We start from the raw sequence: 19,853 nt of genomic DNA, 5'->3' as shown, positions 1-19,853 counted from the left end.
CTGTTAATTCATTTACAACCAATCGGAATTTTTTTATCTGGATACATCTTGTAGATTTTAAAGATATGATTATAGTATTTCATTTTTTTTATGCCAATCCCACCCACAAAAATGCAGGAAACCTTGCTTGTGGTTTCTCAAGTTTAAGCCTCTAGGAAAGTATCATACCAGGTGAAGAAATTCATCTTTCACCTAATGGTATTCACAAATATTTATGCCATGGTAGGAGTCCAATAACGAAGATTATGACATCACAAAGATGATTGTGATAGTAGGAACAAATGACTTGAGTGGTAATGTAAGTCGGGCAGCGAGAGATATGAGATTTTTGCTTGAGGCTGTACGGAAGAAGATAGAGAGAGGAAAGATAGTGTGCATGTTGCCTAGGTATGATAATGACGAGCTGAGCAGAAGAGTGGTAATATTGAATAACATAATATCTAGAATGTGTGACAAGAGAGAACTAGAATATGTGGATGATTGGAGTGCATTTGAGGACAGAGAAGAATTGTATGCGAGAGAGCGCTTATATTTGAATGAGGTAGGACGTAGGCATCTGGAGATATTGCTTTTCTGAACGAATCAGTGTGTCCCAGGGAGGATGGTAGCAAGGGTGGCCTCTTGTGGGAATGGGTACTTGGGAGAAGGGGAACGACATCAGGTATCACTGAGCCCAGTGGGGTCTAGAGGGGATAATGCTGAGTATAGAAACAACGGCATTTATATGCTTTATACTAACGCCAGGAGTATCCGGAATAAGGGAGAGGAATTAGTGGTGCAGATAGCATCAGCCTGGCCAAAAATTATTGGGATCACTGAGACGTGGTTGACAGAAGAGAATGTAATAACACGAATAGAAGTCGCTGAGTACAGCATTTTTCGGTAGGATAGGAAGGGTAAGCGTGGTGGTGGAGTACTGCTTATGATAAGTGACCACCTATGTCCTCTAAAAGAGGAGGCTTTGGAAGGCAGTGACACCAATTGAAAGCATATGGTGTGAGGTAGAGGTGGGCAAGACAGGATATTTAGTGGGGTGTTGCTACAGACCAAGGAGCACAGAGGGTGGGGACCAAGTTTTGCAAGTGCAAGAAGAATGATTGTTATTGAAGATTTTAACTACAGTAGCATACACTGGGGAGAGGAAGATGCATGTAGCAATAAGGGAATGGAATTTCTAGAATTCTTGCGGGACAAATGTCTTAGGCAACATATAATAGAGGGAACAAGAGGTTCAAGAGTTATAGCATCAGAAGAGTTGATAATAACTGAGATGACATCTCTCCCACCAGTTGGAGAGAGTGATCATATGGTTTTAACTTGGAAAATGAATAGACATGCAGGAGTATCAAAGAGATGGGAATGTATGTGGAATTATAAGGCAGGTGAGTGTAATAGTCTAAGATGTCAACTTGGGGAAGTTTCATGGAGGGAGGAATTGGAAGGCCAGGATATCATTAGTGCGTGGGAAATTGTGAAAGAATATTTGTTAGCAGCAATGGTAAGTTGTATACCACGAGTGAAGAAGAGGACACAATTTGGAGTAAAGTGGATGACAATCAATATTAAGCAGGAAGTGCATGCAAAAAAGAGGCTATGGAAGAGATATAAGGAGACAGGCGAAGAGAAGATGCATGAAGAATATAAGACACAGGCCAGAAGAGTGACTAGTATGGTAAGGAAGGCGAAACCGGAATATGAGAGGAGATTGGCCCTAAGATCCAAAGAAAATCCTAGGGAAATTTTTAGCTATGTGGCCAGTAGCAGGAGAAATGACTGTGGGAGAATGATATTGCAGGATAAAACTGGGAATAGAGTGACTGATGCAGAGGACATAGTGGAATTGTTCAACGAATACTTTATTGGAGTATTTCATCCTGGAGGAGTCAGTTTTAATATTAGAGTGATAGGGCAGGTTCGAGGTTTAGAGGTACAGGAGGAGAGTGTGTTTCAAATACTGAGTACTCTGGATGTCAGTAAAGCTGTGGGAATGGATGGTATTTCACCACGAGTTTTGAGAGAATGTGCCAGGGAACTGACAGGGCCTTTGACCTGGCTTTTCAATGAAAGTCTGGCTGCAGGAAAGGTGCCCATGGAATGGAAGGAAGGCAAGTTAGTGCCATTGCATAAGGGTGGAAGCAGACTGGAAGTGTCTAATTATAGGCCAGTTCGCATGTCATCAGTAGTTGTTAAGATCTTGGAGAAAGTAGTGAGGGATCGTATACAGCATTGGGCAGATGAGGGTGGTGTTATCCGTGAGAGAGTCAACATGGATTTGTGAAGGGGGGCTCTTGTTTTAGCAATATGCTAGCCTTTTATAATAAAGTTACAAGAGCATTAGATGAGGGGAAAGGCATATACTGCCATTTTCTTAGACTTAGCAAAAGCATTTGACAGGGTGCCACATGATAAGCTGATTTTTAAGTTGCAGCAGGTCTGGATGTCAGATTGGTCAACTAGATTCAGGATTGCTGTCCGATGGGTATCAGAGAGTTGTAAATGGTGGGACAGTTTCAAGGAGTCAGAGGATTACAAGTGGGGTCCCACAGGGCTCAGTATTGGGACCTATATTGTTTAACTTTTATATCAATGACATTGTCAGTGGATTGCAAGGGGATATTCAGTTGTTTGCGGATGATGCGAAGCTGGGAAGGATTATTAGTAATAGTGTAGATGTGGTAGCCCTGCAAGAGGATTTGAATAAGCTATATAGATAGGCAAATGAATGGGGGTGTCGGTTTAATGCAGCAAAATGTAAGGTCTTGAGGTTTGGGAAACATCAATGGGATGCTGCATACTCTATGGGAGGAGTTATACTGGAGGAAGTAGGGGGAGACAAGAGATCTGGGATTGATGATTGATAGAAACCTGAAATTTAGTGGACATATTGCAAAGGTGGTGAAGTTAACACAGAGGATTGCTGCAATAACGAGAAGGACACTGACCTGCAGAGATAAAAGGGTTATCATTCCGTTGTATAAGTCTCTGATCAGACCACACTTAGACTACTGTTCTCAGATTTGGTCCCCAGGATTTGAAGGGGATAAATTAACTGTGGAAAGGGTACAAAGGCAGATAACAAAGATGGTTTCAGGACTGTATCATGTTAGTTTATGAGGATCGGCTGAGGGAATGTGGACTGCAGAGTTTGGTGGATAGAAGAAGGAGAGGTGATATGATTGAGACTTTTAAACTGTTGAGAGGTGGTTACAGGGTTGACACTGGAGAGTTCTTTCGCTTGGTTGAACAGCGGGAAGGAGTGATGTCAAGAGGCCATCCCTGGAAGTTACGAAAGGAAACTGTTTGCAAGAGGTGAGGAGTGGTTTCTTTGCATGGAGGGTGGTTGAATCATGGAATGCATTGCCTGATGGAGTGGTGAGAGCGAGAACGGTCAATGAGTTTAAGGAGTGGTATGATAGACTTTGTGTTTCTCGGGGGGGGGGCCTCCCCTCGACGAGTCTTGATAGACTTTGTGTTTTTTAGGAAAGACCTCCCACGATGAGTCTTTTGACTCCATGGAGGCCTGAATAATAATAATAATAAATCCTTAGCCCTGTGTATTGGAGATACTGTGTATTTAGCTAACATGCTGGCTGGGTTGACCATTTGGACATGTTTTGCTTGTCATTATTCTCTGATTTCAAATAATTTAATTGTAAAAATTATGCATTAATTTTATATTGAGTGGATATAATTTTAAAATGTGTTATTTGTTTTATAGCTGTATTTTGCTGGTTTTGAGGTATTTCGTGGCCAAATAGTATAGAAATCACTTGCTTTTATAAAAGAAGATGGAGAGGAGAGCAGGAAGATTACCATATATAGCAGTTATGCATAATTTAAACAGGCATATCAGGATAAAATAAAACCAAAACGAAAGTCATATTTATTCTGGGATGATATACTCCTAAAAAAAGGGGGCTAAACTGGGTTGATTCATCATGTATGCATTACCTCTAAGTCTGCCAGGATCACAACTCAGTGCAGAAGAAACAAATCAGCAAGAAATGCCATCAGACAAATCATCTCACCAAAGAAGAGGGAGCCAGGAATCATATTCAGGATCAAGTTTTAGTACATTGGAGCAAGATGAATATCATTTTTTAGAGCATTCTCATCCATTAGAGGTTAGTCTCAATATTGGATTTTTCTATATTATTAACTGTTATGCTGTTTCTTTGGAAAAGAAAAGGAAAGAAACTAAAAATTCAAAGTAAGCCTAATTTAATTTTTGGGTGTCTTTTAGTATTTAATTTTAAAAACTTACTTTAAATTATGCATTTCTGATATTTTAATAATTTCACTGAGAAATCAAGTATAAAAAGTTAAAAAGTTTCTAGAAATGTAAGGAGAGTGTGAGCAAGGGAGTGAGAGGAGAAGGTTTTTTGCATGGAGAGTGGTGAGTGATTGGAATGCATTGCCCAAGAGTGTGGTGAGCACAGAGACAGTAAATATATTTAAGGCACGGTATGATAAACTGTGTGTATAACAGTGGACCTCCATTGATGAGTCTTTGACTCCATGGAGGTTTTTTATAATAATTATTATTATTATTATTGTTAAACTTTTCATTTGCTGAGAATCACATACAAAAACAAATAGCAATGAATTGTATTTGTTATTTATCTTTTTTTTAAGGTTCTGACAAAATTAAATGCACTACGGCTGGCTTGTACTTTTTGCGATGTCACATTATGTGTAGAAGCTGAGGAGTTTCCCTGTCATAAAGTGGTTCTAGCATCATTTAGTCCTTATTTCAGAGTAAGACATTCTTTTAAAATGATTTTTTAATGATTTTTTTTATTAATCCCAGAAGTGTCATGCTTTTGTACATAAATTATTTCTTCCTAGTTTTTTATTGTTACCAAGTCTCTCTATAACACAATCAGGGAGATGATGCAAAATTTTCTTTTCAGTTGAAAAACGTGGGATCAAATCCTGCCTAGGATATAGGGACCCTTAAGTCTTTTCAAGTTAAGCTGCATTAGCTGACTTATGCAGAAGTAACAAGATTATTTTGGAAAAATTGAAAAGGTTTGGAAACAAGAAGTGAAATATACAAACTAAAGATGACATGCCAGATTGAAGCAAACAGATACAGCATCCTGCAATATTTTGATCAACACTATTTAAAGGAATTCTCATACCAGCAAGTGGCAAATGAATCTCAGTGACTTTGGAACATAAAAAGATCTTCTTGATTATCTTCGCATTTTACACCAGCATCTCATCTGAAAAAAATTATGCCAGCATATGAACAACTTAAGTTGAAGATGAGAATGAAACTGAGTTCTGTAGATCTTGGAATTTTTATTCTCCCTTCTTTTGGTTATATTTTTTAATGCTTTTTAGCTAGCTTTTAACAAAGTCTATCAGCAGTTATGTATCTATCATTTCCAAGAAATTGGGAGGAATTTAAACAGCTTGAGCATTTGGTAACCCACTTCTCTTACTGATATTGATTATAAGGTACTTGTGAATTACCAGTTCTTAACTTTAATGGATTTCAGGTAGATCAATAGGACTTAATAATTTTTTGTTCTGGAATCTGTTTGCAAGAACAAGCATTAAATGAGGTTTGAAATAGTTTGTTGGTGCTATTCAATAGTAGCATCTGTACAGATACCTCTTTCTGTTCCTGTTTCTCTACAGATGTAGAGAAACCAGAACAGTTTGGCTTGTAAATTCTTGTTTGATTGTTATATCAAAGTTACATACATGATTTTTGTCTCCTTGTCAGGATGATACATTTTTAAGTAACTAACTGCAAGTGGTTTATATCAACCATGAATAAGTAACCCGGTTTGACTCATAGACTTTTTATTAATTAAAATCGAATGTTATTCCAGCATGTTTCATTGTCTTTATTGCTGACACCATCTTCAGAAGATTACTTAACAGAAAAAAAAAAATCAGGTGTTTCTAACAGCTGTTATTAGGAACATCATCATCATCATCCTGTTTTCAGGGATTTAGGCCCCGTGGCCTCTTCCGGTCTCATTCCACCTTTTCCTTGGTCATCCCTGGCTTCTATATTCGCCAACTGGGTGGAATTCAAAGGGGATGGATGTGCAATATATAATCCTCTCAAGTAGGATCACCTATCCTCTCCTCCCCAAACCAACTCTCACCTCCATGTTGTGAACCTCAAAGATGAAGATGAAGGAAATTTAACAGTCATTTTAAATAGTGCAGATTATGACAACGAGACTGCATTTCTGTTATTGGATTCTTCCATTTAAAAGGGAGCATGATCCCACTTGGCCACCAAAAAGCAATGAACATCTTAAAAAAAAAAACAACTTAAAGCATCTGATCACTCCCAGATTACATGGGGTGCTGTCTAAAGGTACATAAGGAAGACATCCCTCTCCATCAGATAGTGGATGAAGAGGGAGCTCCTACATATATCTTTTCTAAATACCTATCAAAACTCTTCATGCCTCATATCAAATATTCAGATTATCCCATCATATATATATTATTATTTGCATCCTGTGGGAGGTGTACAGGATATTGTGATAGTACTACATGACAAAGTTACACCATTACTAAACATCTGATCAACAATTTTCCCCCTAATTGCTCTGTTATCGTCAAGACTAACATTAGCAGATCTTGTATTTCTGTCTTCTAAGGCACTTTTTACTGTATCAATCCACTTACATCTTGGTCTTCCTCTATTTTTTTTTTTTTTCTGGCAGCTTGTTTTACTAATCTTTCCTCTCCTATTCTGTCTGTGACCACACTATCAGAAATTTGCTGTACTAACACATTCTTGAATGCTAATGACAAGTTCTTTCCTAATATCCTTATTTTTAATACAATGCTGCCTGTTCTCTCCACTATATAACTATACAGAAGACATATCTGACTGCCAAAGAACAGGTCGACCACTCTGCATTAGAATGCAACAACTTGTGAGTGCTGTTACATCCTTATCCTGTGAGAATACAGAAAGTGATATCATGAGAGATGAACCTTTCACAGTGAATAATGGTCCCTGAACACATCTTGTTTCACAGTAGGCAGTGGATCTTCCAACAGGACTCAGTCCCTGCACACAAGACAAGGACCACACAACACAACAGTGGCTGGAGGTGAATGCACCCAGGTAAGCAGCAGCATTTCCATTAGATGTTGTGCATGCCACCATTGATATGTGTCCTCACAGATTTCAGGCATGCATGAAGGTAACTGGGGGACATTTCGAACATTGAGTGCTGCCTTATACATGTTATACATGTGGTTTTTGTGTGCTGAAAGCTGTAAATGATTTACTGATATATTCAGGGTTTATGCACTGTTTAAATTGTAACAGTATTTATGACTAGCTGATTCTGTTTATTTCCATATTTAATTTGTCATCTTCACTAAATAGCTAAAATAGCTGAAATGTTTTATTTGTTCTATAGGTTCACCATCTAGGATACAGTTCATGTTTTCAATGTTTCTGCTTATTTTCATTGTTTTCATCTTTTTTTATTGCTGATTTTCATACCAAATTTATTACAACAGTTATTTCATTTAGTCAGGGAATCTTGAAGACTTGTACTGGATTTATTTAGAAGTATAACATCATCTGCATAAAATAAAGAGATTAACATTGTCATTTTGATATCAGATTTAATGCTACTTTCTTTCATAATGTGATCTACCTAGATAATGAATAACAGTGGAGATAATATATACTTTTGTCACAAATCTTATTTTACCTCAAACCATCTTCCTGTACCTCCTTCAATTCTAACTGGTGATTTACAGCTTAAATAAATACTATGTATTGCTCAGTATAATGTCCCATTTACACCATATAACTGTACTATTTTGAAGAGCTTTCTTCTGGACATCTTGTCATGTGTCTTTTCCATATCTATGAAACTTAAATACAATTCCTTCTTATATTCCCAAGATTTCTTATCTATTTGTCTCAAAGTGAAAATCTGATCCTGACAACCTTTATTTGGCCTAAATTCAGCTTGTTCTTCACCAAGCTTAGAAATATATTATTATTATTATTATTTTCTTCACCTACATGAAGTCACAAGACTCAATGTAGGAAGTTAACACTAGTCAATACAAAGCATCATATGACTCCTTAAACTTGTCCACTGTTTGCACTTTTGCTAGCATCTCAGGTAATGCATTCCATGTTTGATGGAAAGTTTCAACTGAATTTGATGGAAAGAAGGATTTGTATAATGCTGATGTACTGCATCTAAATGGTTTTGGTGTTAGGTGTATAGAGAGCGAACTTTGTTCACCAATTATGTTGAAGAGCAAATTCAGTAAAACTTAACACCAGAACCATTTAGATGCAGTACATCAGGATGAATGCAGGTGAATATGTGAAGGCACCCATGAGGCAAGTGAGTATGAAAATGACTATCATGTGTAAAATCTAGTTAGTCTTTAAAAAATATTGAATAGTGGTTTAGTTCAGGAAGTAAAGGTGGATGGGGGCCTTGAAGGGGTACCACAGTTTCTATATACTAATGCCAGAAATATCAGGAACAAGAGGGAGGAGTTTTTGGCATTGGTTAGTGCAATCTCACCAAAAGTTATAGGCATTAGTGAGACTTGGCTAACAGCATATGATGTACTGTAGTTACAGGGATAGAATGTGACAGGTTGAGTATTTTCATTGAGATAGAGTAAATAGAATCAGAGGAGGGGTACCTCTGATAATAGCAAATGAATTGCAACCAAAAAAAAGATAGGAGATAGGCAGGAAAGTGGCTTTTCATCTGAATCAGTCTCGTGTGAGATCAAGACAAATAATCAAAATATGAGATTGGTTGCTGCTATAGACCAAGAGATTGCAGGAATGATCTGGATGACATGCATCAGCAAATTAGTACAATGAGTGCATGTCGAATGATTGTTATGGGGCACTTCAACTATAGAGATATATACATCAGAAGGAAGTAAATGGAATTTATATATTTACTAAGAGATAATTACTTGAGGCAGCATGTGATAGAGGGGGACTTGGGGTGCAAGAGTATTGGACCAGAACAGAATCAGAAAAGCTATCCGTAATGAAGGTTGCCACATTGCTTTCAATTTGGGAAAATGACCATGTGGTCTTGACTTGGAAGATTGTAAACATGAAGAATATTCTTTCGAGAAGGGGTGTATTGGAACTACAAGGCAGGTGATTATGACAAGCCTAGGAGGAAGCTTAAAGCTGTGCCATGGTATAAAACCCTGGAAGGAAAGGATGTTAATAGTGCATGGGAGATAGTTAAGGGGCATCTAGAGAAAGCAGTATTACATTGTACACCTAAGGTCAGGAGGGTTAATCAGGTGGGGTTAGACAGATGAGTACTTTCATTAAGCATGTGCTGCAAAAAAAGAAATTGTTGTGGAGGGTATATAAGGAGAAAGTGACGGCAAGCTCATAACAGTACATGAGTCAAACAAGGGAAGTAACCAGCTTGGTAAGGAAGACTAAATCAATTTACTAGAAGAAACTAACTGAGCAGGCCAAAGGAAATCCCAAAGAGTTCTTTTGTTGCATGGCAAGTAAAAGGAAGAACGACTATGGCAGAATAACCTTACTGAGTGCTGATAGTAACAAGGTAACCACTTTGCAAGGGTATATCATCCAAGTGAGGTTACTGCTGTGACTTATCTGATGGGGACTGATGTGGGAACAGGTGTGCATGAATTGGAGATTCTTAGGATATTGCAGAATCTTAATGTAAATACAGTTGTGAGATTAGATGGGATACCAGTTTGCATTTTATGAGAAGGTTCAAAGGAACTGGCAATGCCTCTGATGATAGCAGAAGAAGAAAGTCTAAAAGAGCCTTTACTAGACTCTTGACTTTAAGTTTCAGCTCTGGTAGAGTTCCAGGGGAATGAAAAGAGAGCCAAATAATTTATTTGCATAAGGGAGGTTCTAAGACTGCAGTGGCAAATTATAGACCAATCTGTATCTCAAGAGTGGTAGTAAAAATAATGGTCAAAAAGAGGATTTAAGAATGGATGGATAAGAATATGATACTTTATGATGGATAATTAGCTTTATAAAGGGTTGGTAATGTTTTAGTAATGATACTGCTGGATTTGCAAAGGCATTTGACAGAATTCCACATGGAACTCTGTTCCATGCGGTATTAAATGGGGATGGATATGACACTGGTTATGTGGATAAGAGTATGGTTACTACACAGATATCAAAAAGTGGTATATGGAGAAGTAGAATCCAGTCGAAAGCAGGTGACACGGTGTACCTCAAGATTCTGTGCTAGGACCATTAGTATTTAATTTGTACATAATGGATTTAGGAAATAATCTGAATGGAAATATTCAGTTGTTTTCTGATGATGCACACTTGGGTAGAGTAATTGTTAATCAAGCTGATGTGGAGAGCTTGCAGGATGATTTAAATAGGTTATCAATATGAGCAAAAGATCATGAGCATCAGTTTAATATGGAGAAATGTAAAATTATACATTTTGGGATAAATCGATTACAAGCTGTGTACCACATGAATAAAACTGTACTTTAAGAAATAGAAAGCATATTGCTAAGGTAGCTCATAAGATTATTTGGCTATTGAACAACACACTAACAAGTAGAGATAAGGAAGTTATTATTCCTCTTTATAAGGTCTTGATAATTAAATTGATTTTAATTAAATATTTTTCAACTGCAACAACACGTTAATTATATAGAAATTCTTTCTCCTGCTTGCCACATAATGAAAAAAAAATTCCCTTGTGATTTTCTTGGCCTGACTCTACAATCTCCTCTCATGCTATGCTTTCTCCTTCCTTACCTTGTCACTTTTCTATCCTGCATCTCATACATGTGGTTAATGCCCACCATCTTAGATTTCTTCAGAATTGTAGAATACTAATATCCAGTTTTAGTAAAAAATTTTTTAGAGTGCATGAGTTGTTAAATTTCATTTTATTTATATAACAATGGAGATATTTTCATTATTTTTGGTCTGTTTTCTTTTAGGCTATGTTTGCTGGTGAGATGGCAGAAAGCCAGCAAAATAAGGTGGTTCTGAATGGAGTAGAAGCACCAACATTAAAACTACTAGTTGATTATGCATATACTGCACAGGTTTCTATTACAAAAACGAATGTTCAAGCCCTCTTGTCAGCATCTAACTTGTTAGAAGTACTTCCTGTTCGAGATGCTTGCTGTCAATATCTTGAAAAACATATGGATGAATCAAATTGTTTAGGTATTCATTGCTTTGCAGAAACACATGCTTGTAGCAGTCTTCAACAAAAAGCAAAGGAATTCACTCTGAAGTAAGATCCCTTGTTTTCAGATTTGTAAAATATTCTATATTTGATTGGATTATTAGATGATCCTTATATCTTTCCTACTCTCCATCCTAAAATATAGTTTTAGAGTATAAATATGGAGTTTTGTGTGTTTGATTGCAATAAGCCAAATGCTGTGTAATCTAATCAACATTTGTCAAATATACAAAAGCTTGTAGAAAATATTATTATATCTGTATAATGAACATAATACAGCAATCCCTCAATTAATGCACCTAGTGCGTTCTTTAAAACAGGCACATTAATCGAAAACACACTAATTGAATATAATAACCTATGAGAAAAGTATAATTCGTTCCTCAAATTTCTTTTTTGACCTTTAATTTTTTTAATAAAAGAATTAGGATATATCTCAGGGTCTAGTTAAAGGAAACCATGAAACTGAAAGATAATAAAACATATTCAAAATATAAATTTATTATTCTACTTCTTAACAAAGAATTGAGCTAACATAGTTTGGCATGCATTCTTTCCTTTTTTTCCTATAACTGATGGAATGGCCTTATTGCTTCTTCTACTACTTCTGCAAATTTTACTGCCTCTCTCTTCATCAGGGTCAGCCTTTATGCATTGCTACTTAAAAACTTCGATTGTACAAAAAATATTTTCAAATTGTTTCTGTGAAATCGCTTTGGGCTTGTCAGTGATTAAATTTTCTCTCTATTCTACAGGATCTTGTGCATCTAAATTTAGCAGGTCGGGATCACTCAATTTCTCAGAATGAGAGTTAATTAACTTAGATTCTTTGAAAAGCCTCTAAAATCATTTGCACAATGTGGAAGAATGTGTTTCCAAATGGCTCGCATGTTGCTAGCAGTAATTTCATTCAACTTTGCGACTTTATAACCAGGCTGAGATCCCTCTGATTCTTTTCTGAGATCTCCCAGAAAAGTCTTGGAAGGCATTAGCATCAAAAAAAGGCCAGTTTCATCGACATTAAATATTTGTTGGTCACAATAAGCCCCTTCTTCCACAATTTTCTTCAAAATCTCTGGATAATTTGCAGACACCTCCTAACTTCACTTGAAGCTTTTGATTTAATAAGGTCAGTACTTAGCAAGATCTATTTTTGGTTACAATCTTCGATCCATGGAGAAAGAAGTCTCTCTAATTCAATCATTATAATACTTTGGTTTTGAGTGGTCAAAGCAGCCTTACCATTCTCTTTGTATTTAGCAGCTTTGATTAAAATTGCTCTTATAGTTGATTCACCCATTTTTGTGTTCTTGTCCTCTCTCTGGATTCGCCCTGCTCATTTTTCTTTATTATTTCAAGTTTTTCTTCCAAGAGATTACGAGGGTGGTCTGAAAAGTTCTTAGCCTAATAATGCAAAAATGAATTTATTATTATTATATGACACCTCCAGGGAGTCCAAGGACTCATCGTGGAAGGGCACACTACTCAATTTTGCTAAATCCATCTCATCCTCTCCACTACTACTACTTAATTCTCCAACTACAACAGTACTACCATCAGTGCCATCTATCGCCCATCATCACCAACAACAGTATTTTTTATCTGTAAATTGCATGTGTTCTGAAGACTGATTTGTCTGTACATGGGATGAAAAACCCGAGTTTCCAGGAGAAAAATCCTGCTACCACCGTATGAGATTGGTCAACTCACCTTCAACTGAAAAAGCCCATATAAAGAGTCCCCTCGTCTTGAAGAGAATTGAACCCAGACATTTTCCAATCGAAGGACACAATGTTCTGCTGTTCTTCCAATTGTGCTACGACGGCTAAAATAATTTAAAATTTATAATTTCAAAATTATTTTTATTTTTCAACATAATCTCCCTTAAGACTAATGCATTTATTCCAGCGATGCTCCAATGCCATTATCCCATCCCTGTAGTGGTTCTCAGTGAGATCTGCAAAATACCCCTCTACAGCTGCAATCACCTCTTGATTTGAAGAAAAACTCTGACCAGCGAGGAAGAGTTTTAGTTTTGGGAAGAGATAGAAGTCAGAGGGAACCAAATCTGGGGAATAGGGTGGATGTTCCAACAATTCATAGTGCAGATTCCTTAATTTTCCCATTGCCAAAACACCTGTGTGGGCAAGTGCATTGTCCTTATGAAAGATGATTTTTTTCTTCTGCAAACCGGGTCTTCTCACAAATTTTTTTGTCTAGTCTGGTTAAAAGATCGGAATAATATTCTCCAGTTATTGTTTTACCCTTTTCAAGATAATTAATTAATAAACAAAATGCCTTTAGCATCCCAAAACACTGATGCCATGACCTTTCCTGCTGATGGAACCGACTTTGTCTTCTTTGGCACTGAACAACCAGCTTCTATCCACTGTTTTCACTGCTGTTTGGATTCTGGTATGTAATGGTGAATCCAAGTTTCATCCATAGTAATAAATTGATGCACAAAATCAGTTTTATTCTTGTTAAAATGCTCCAAGCACTGTTCAGAGATTTTCATGCGAGTGCATTTTTGATCTGCTGTGAGCAAGCGTGGCACCTATCTTGCACAAAGCTTTTTCATTTACAATTCTTCATGCAAAATATATCCTACATGTGCTTTTGAAATGCTTTAATCTCAGCAATTTCACGCACTTTGACTTGCCGGTCATCAAATAGCATATCATGCACTTGATCGATGATTTCTGGTGTTGTTATACTTTTTGGACGTCCTTCACTTTGATCATCTTCAAGGCTGGTACGGCCACGTTTAAACTTGGCAGCCCATTTCTTAATTATCAAAAATGATGGAGAAGAGTGCCCATAAAATTTTATGAACTTTGAATGAATTTCTTTTACCGTTAAACCTTCTTTTACAAACAAAGAATTTTATAACCACACGATACTCAATTTTATCCATTTCAAGAGATACAGATAACACTTTTGCTGTATAAAGACAGCTGTATAAAATAGACTACTTGATAGAATGACTTGCAGTTTCACATGGATGCTTATGACAGATGTACCAACTTAGAAACAAAAAATTGTGTCATTGTCATCTATGGTCGAGGCTGAAAGCTTTTCAAACCACCCTCGTATAATAAACTGAGAAGGCAGCTTGGTGCCATGTCTTGGTGTGAGAACTGCATACTGGTGGAATGAGCAGTACATGGAAAGTGTGCAAGGGGGTATCTCATGGAAGTTATAACTCACTGTATTTAGAGTTAGAAGAATAAATTGCAAGAGAATTAAATGGATGAGCAAAACATTAAACAAGAGTTTCTACATAAAAAGAAAATTTTGTGGAACCAGTATCAGGAGAAATGTAAATACTGTACTCAGTAGCAGTGTAAAGAACAGGCCAGAAGAGTGACAGCTATTGGGAGTAAGCAAAAATCAGATTATGAAATGAAGTTGAATGAACAGATGACAGGAGATCCAAGAGAATTCTTTCACTGTCACTTAGTGAATACACATCGTAAGAAAATGATCAATGCACAGTAAATAGCTTGAGTTAAGTTATTAGTATTTTTTTTTTTTATGGATTAGTATTACTTCAAAGCCTTTATGGAGTCCAAAGACTCATTGCTGGTCAAACACTGACAGACAACAATAACTGTCATACATTGAATATATTTAATATTTGAGCCTTCACCATCCCATTTTGAAAATACATTTCACTCATTCACCACCTGACAAGCAGAAATGCTCCTTTTCACTTCCTTGTTTACATGACCTCTGTACAGTTTCTGGGGATGACTTCTCATTTTTGTGTCACCTATCACCCTATGCAATAATTCGCTGTATCTGTTTAATAATCTCCTCATGTAAACTTATGTCAATTATATCACTTCCTTCTATCCACCAACCTTTGAAGACCACATGCCCTCACTCTTTCCTCATGCTCAATATTCCAGAGTCCTGAGACAGTTTATAGTTATTTGCTTCTACAATCTCATTCCAGTATTTCAACATTGCCAACATAGTCAGACTACCATATCTGTGCACAGAAATCTAAATTATGCCTAATCAGTGCCTTATACTCTGGAACTATCACCTCCTTATCTGTACGTGTCAGTGTTCTTTGCATTTTAACAGTGATTTTCTGGGTAATCCTTACAACTTTTGCAATGTTTTCGCGAACTTCATTCCTTATTCACCTGATCTCCAGATCTCTTTTTTCCTTCACCTCCTGAAGTAACGTTCCTTGTGTGATACACCTCATTCCATCTTCTCTGGCCGAAGAGCATTACTTTCCAATTAACAACATTGAAATCACATCTCCATCAGCCCAAAGCAGCAACAATCTAGCAAATACTCTTGTAACAACATCACATCAGAATTTCCTGATTGATCTTCCTAATTTATCATCATCAGCAGCAAACAACTAAATAACTCTGAATTATATATTTAGTTTAATCCTTTATCCAAGTGTAAGCAAACAAAGTTTGCACCTGAAGTATCTTCAGGACTGGGGTAACTCGTGGTAAGGTGGATCAAGCTTCACATCACTTGCCTTAGTATCCCATAATGCAAAGCACATCTCCTTGCGGACATGTATAATGCTATGCATTATGGGAAGGGTCACTACCCAGATCGGTTTTGACCTTTATTGAGGTCTCTTCAGTGGGAGCCAGACCCAGAGGTGATACCAAGGTCGAAGCAATGCAGAAGTCGTATTTACCTATGAGAGTTGCCAAAAGGTGTCACACCATATTAATAAATTACTGTGGATTAGAGAATGATGTTGGAAGTTTTTTTCACTTGGTTAGACTGTAATATTATGTAATTTGTAATTTATTTCTTCGTCCTCAATATCTCAGCTGTTTCACCTTTCTATTAATTCTACTCTCTTTCCATTATCTTTTCTGTGTGTACCTTAACTTCTAACTGTCTGTTAAGTCTCTTTACCTTGTTCTAACTTAAGCCAATTAATTTAGTCCCCACTTGTGATCCCTTATACTTCCTACAAGTATTAGCGCTGTTGGTGAAAATGCCTCTAGAATAGGCAACTCACGGTTACAGCTAACTATTTCCCATGCGATATAATTCAGAGAAAATTTATTTGTTTTTGAACTGCACCACCCCGAATTAATGTTGTAGCACGGAAGAATAGTAATAACACTTATAGAATAGATCACTTTCTAAAATAATACCTTAAATAGTTAGCCATGGCAATTTCTCTAATTTAAGCACATAGGTTCGGTTATTTTTTGTGAGATAGTGCATTGGTCAAAGATCAGGCGATAGTTTTAAACAAACAAAGAATGGTATTTATTGATCTGGGGAAAGCGTATATTAGAGTGCCAAGGCAAGAAGTCTGGAGGTGTCTGAGAGAGAAGAAGGTACTGGAGAAATATATCAGGTTGATGCAGGAGATGTACAGAAATGTAAAGACAAGAGCTCAAACCTGCCTGGGAGAGACAGAAAGTTTTCCAGTGACAGTTGACTTGCATCAAGGGTCAGCATTAAGTCCGTTCCTGTTTAATATTGTGATGGAGGAAGTGAGAGAAGACGTGTGCAGAATCAAGAGAAGAAGTGGCAGCCAAACTGGACAGTTGGAGGAAAGTACTGGAAGAGAGAGGTATGAGACTGAGCAGAAGTAAGACCGAGTATATGTGTTGCAAAGTGGATGGCAGCCAGGAGACTGAACTGGAGCTGGAAGGAAATGTCATCAGGAAGGTCAGTGACTTTAGATACTTAGGTTCAACAATGAAAGAGGATGGTGAGGCTGAGAAGGAAGTGGAATGCAGAATACAAGCAGGATGGAGGAACTGGGCAGAGATGGCTGGAGTGTGCTATGTGATAAGAGGGTGCCGATCAAACTAAAAGGCAAAATCTACGGGACGGTAGTGAGACCAGCTATGACGTATGCTTTGGAAACTGTGGCCCTGAGGAAAAATAACATCAGCAGGATGGAGGTAGCAGAGATGAGAATGCTTAGGTGGATGTGCGGTGTGACCAGAAAGGATCATCTGAGAAATGACTATATAAGGGGAACGGTGAAAGTTACAGACTTGGGAGCAAAGATACAGGAAGCAAGGTTAAGATGGTTTGGTCATGTGATGAGGAGGGAGGAAGAGTACGTGGGAAGAAAGGTCATGCAGATAGATGTGCAGGGGAAGAGGAAGCGTGGACAGCCAAAGAAGAGATGGAGAGAGATGGTGGAGGAAGACTTGAGGATGAAGGACTTGGATGTGGCTACAGCCCAAGACAGGAAGTTGTGGAGGAGTCTCACCACAAACAGCGACCCTACTTAAGTGGGAAAAGCTGCAGAAGAAGAAGAAGACTATACAATATGATATACATTAAACAATTTCTCTCTAATGCCTATTTTTAACTTAAATTGTAACCTTACAATTTAAACCTGCAATTTACTATGCTTGAATAGCTTGCTGTACAAAATCTAGGCAATTTCTGGCTGTTACAATCAGTATCATTGGCTAACATTCTTCTCAATAAATATGATAGCTAATTTTCAGCCTCAGTTACTTCTAATAGCAACTTATACAACTATTTTAACAAAGCTACGTTCAGCAGACACAATTCTTAATCGCTATCTCACCATTAATACATTAGAAGCTACTTACAAATTCGTAGAAACATATACAGTCCTACCAGTCTTGAAGATTTGTGGCAGTTCTGCTGACTGCTTTCTTCGATCATAATTCCTAGCCTTTGCTGAACGGCTTTTGGCATGCGTCCTGGTGTAGTCCTCTTCCAGGATTTGTAGCATAGCTCACCGTCGGTTTTGGAGCTATTGTTGGTACCGCATATCTGGTCGCACGTGGCATGTTCTGCTACTGAAAATACATGTCCATGGAATGATCTACCTCTCCTGGGTTTTCCCCGTGCCTAGGGGTCACAATCCTATGACGAAATACGGAGGTCCGAGCAGACTGCAGCAAGACATAAAACAACTATTCTCTTGTTTCACAAGACCTCTTTTATATGATTCAGAAGCTCCTTGGTTTTAGGGTGGGAGATCCCCAAATCTTCTGTAAATAACTCATCACTGTTGTCTTGACCTTCGGATTTGGCAGCAACAATCTCTACATCTGAAGGATGTTCAATACCTTTGTTTACTTTCAAGTTGCCAACATAATCTTGTATAATCCCCTTAACTTAAGGTAGAATTCCTTTTAACATTCTGTTAATCAAATCAACATAATGCATAATTTTAACCTTTACAATATTTTTATCATTTGTGAACAATTTCTATATCATTCTTTTTGTTAATTAGCTTTACAAGTTTACAATCAGCACTTCTCCTTTAAAATACAGTAATTTACAATTTTGTTCTTTCCACATGATTTATGACCTCTGTAAAAATCGATGTCAGAAAATCTTTATATGAAATTTCACCGCATTGAATTTTACAAGACTATAAGTTATATGTTTAGTTTAATCCTTTATCCAAGTGTAAGCAAACAAAGTTTGCACCTGAAGTATCTTCAGGACTAGGGCAACTCATGGTAAAGGTGGATCAAGCTTCACATCACTTGCCTAAGTATCCTATAATGCAAAGCACATCTCCTTGTGGACATGTATAAAGCTATGCATTATGAGAAGGGTCACTACCCAGACCAGTTCCACCCTTTATTGAGGTCTCTTCAGTGGGAGCCACATGCAGAGGTGATACCAAGGTTGAAGCAATGCAGAAGTCATATTTACCTATACGAGTTGCCAAAAGATGTCACAAACCTTATTAATAAATTACTCTGGATTAAAGAATGATGTTGGAAGTTTTTTTCACTTGGTTAGACTATAAACTGCAGACATTGATAATGCATAGCATTATACATATCTGCAAGGAGATGTGCTTTGCATTATGGGATACTAAGGCAAGTGATGTGAAGCTTGATCCACCTTTACCATGAGTTGCCTCAGTCCTGAAGATACTTCAGGTGCAAACTTTGTTTTCTTACACTTAGATAAAGGATTAAACTAAATGTATAATTTATAGTCTAACCAAGTGAAAAAACTTCCATCATCATTCTCTAATCCGGAGTAATTTATTAATAAGGTGTGACACCTTTGGGAAACTCGTATAGGTAAATGTAACTTCTGCATTGCTTCAACCTTGGTATCACCTCTGTGTCTGGCTCCCACTGATGAGACCTTAATAAAGGTCGAAACCGCTCTGGGTAGTGACCCTTCCCATAATACATAGCAGTATACATGTCTGCAAGGAGATGTGCTTTGCATTATGTTGATCCACCTTTACCATGCAGTCCTGAAGATGATACTTCAGGTGCAAACTTTGTTTGCTTATACTTGGATAAAGGATTAAACTAAATATATAATTTATAGTCTAACCAAGTGAAAAAAACTTCCAACTAAATGACTCCATCACACCATGAACTATATCATCAATATATATACTAAACAACAGCGGACCTAGAGCAGAACTCTGTGATACCTCACTCATCACCTTCCTTTTTCAGGACACTGCACCCCCCATATACAACCATCCCTGTAACCAAGCTACCAAATGTCTATCCATCCCCATTCTGTTCAGTATCAACAGTAGTTTATCACATTTTTGTAGAAAGGCTTATATGCTGATTAAACATGATAATTAATACTTAAGGAATTGACAGTGTACACTAGAAATATGAATTAAAT

General features: G+C 37.3%; 1 protein-coding gene across 4 annotated transcripts in view; it reads left to right on the top strand.

Moving 5' to 3' along the window:
- Nucleotides 1-19,853, top strand: part of LOC150097270 (kelch-like protein 24) — a 218,732-nt gene that overhangs the window by 26,249 nt on the left and 172,630 nt on the right. For all 4 annotated transcript variants that reach the window (XM_090407144.1, XM_090407143.1, XM_090407141.1 and 1 more), the window contains 3 exons: nt 3,719-4,124; nt 4,636-4,758; nt 10,975-11,276. In XM_090407144.1, the coding sequence (XP_090263270.1) occupies nt 3,939-4,124; nt 4,636-4,758; nt 10,975-11,276 (611 nt within the window). In that variant the 5' untranslated portion in view covers nt 3,719-3,938. The remainder of the gene's footprint in view (nt 1-3,718; nt 4,125-4,635; nt 4,759-10,974; nt 11,277-19,853) is intronic.

Source organism: Typopeltis vanoorti, chromosome 17 (genome assembly GCF_054136105.1).
Source record: "Typopeltis vanoorti isolate ZY-2024b chromosome 17, IOZ_Tvanoo_1.0, whole genome shotgun sequence".
Classification (NCBI taxonomy): Eukaryota; Metazoa; Arthropoda; class Arachnida; order Uropygi; family Thelyphonidae; genus Typopeltis; species Typopeltis vanoorti.
This window is presented reverse-complemented; position numbering and strand designations above follow the sequence as displayed.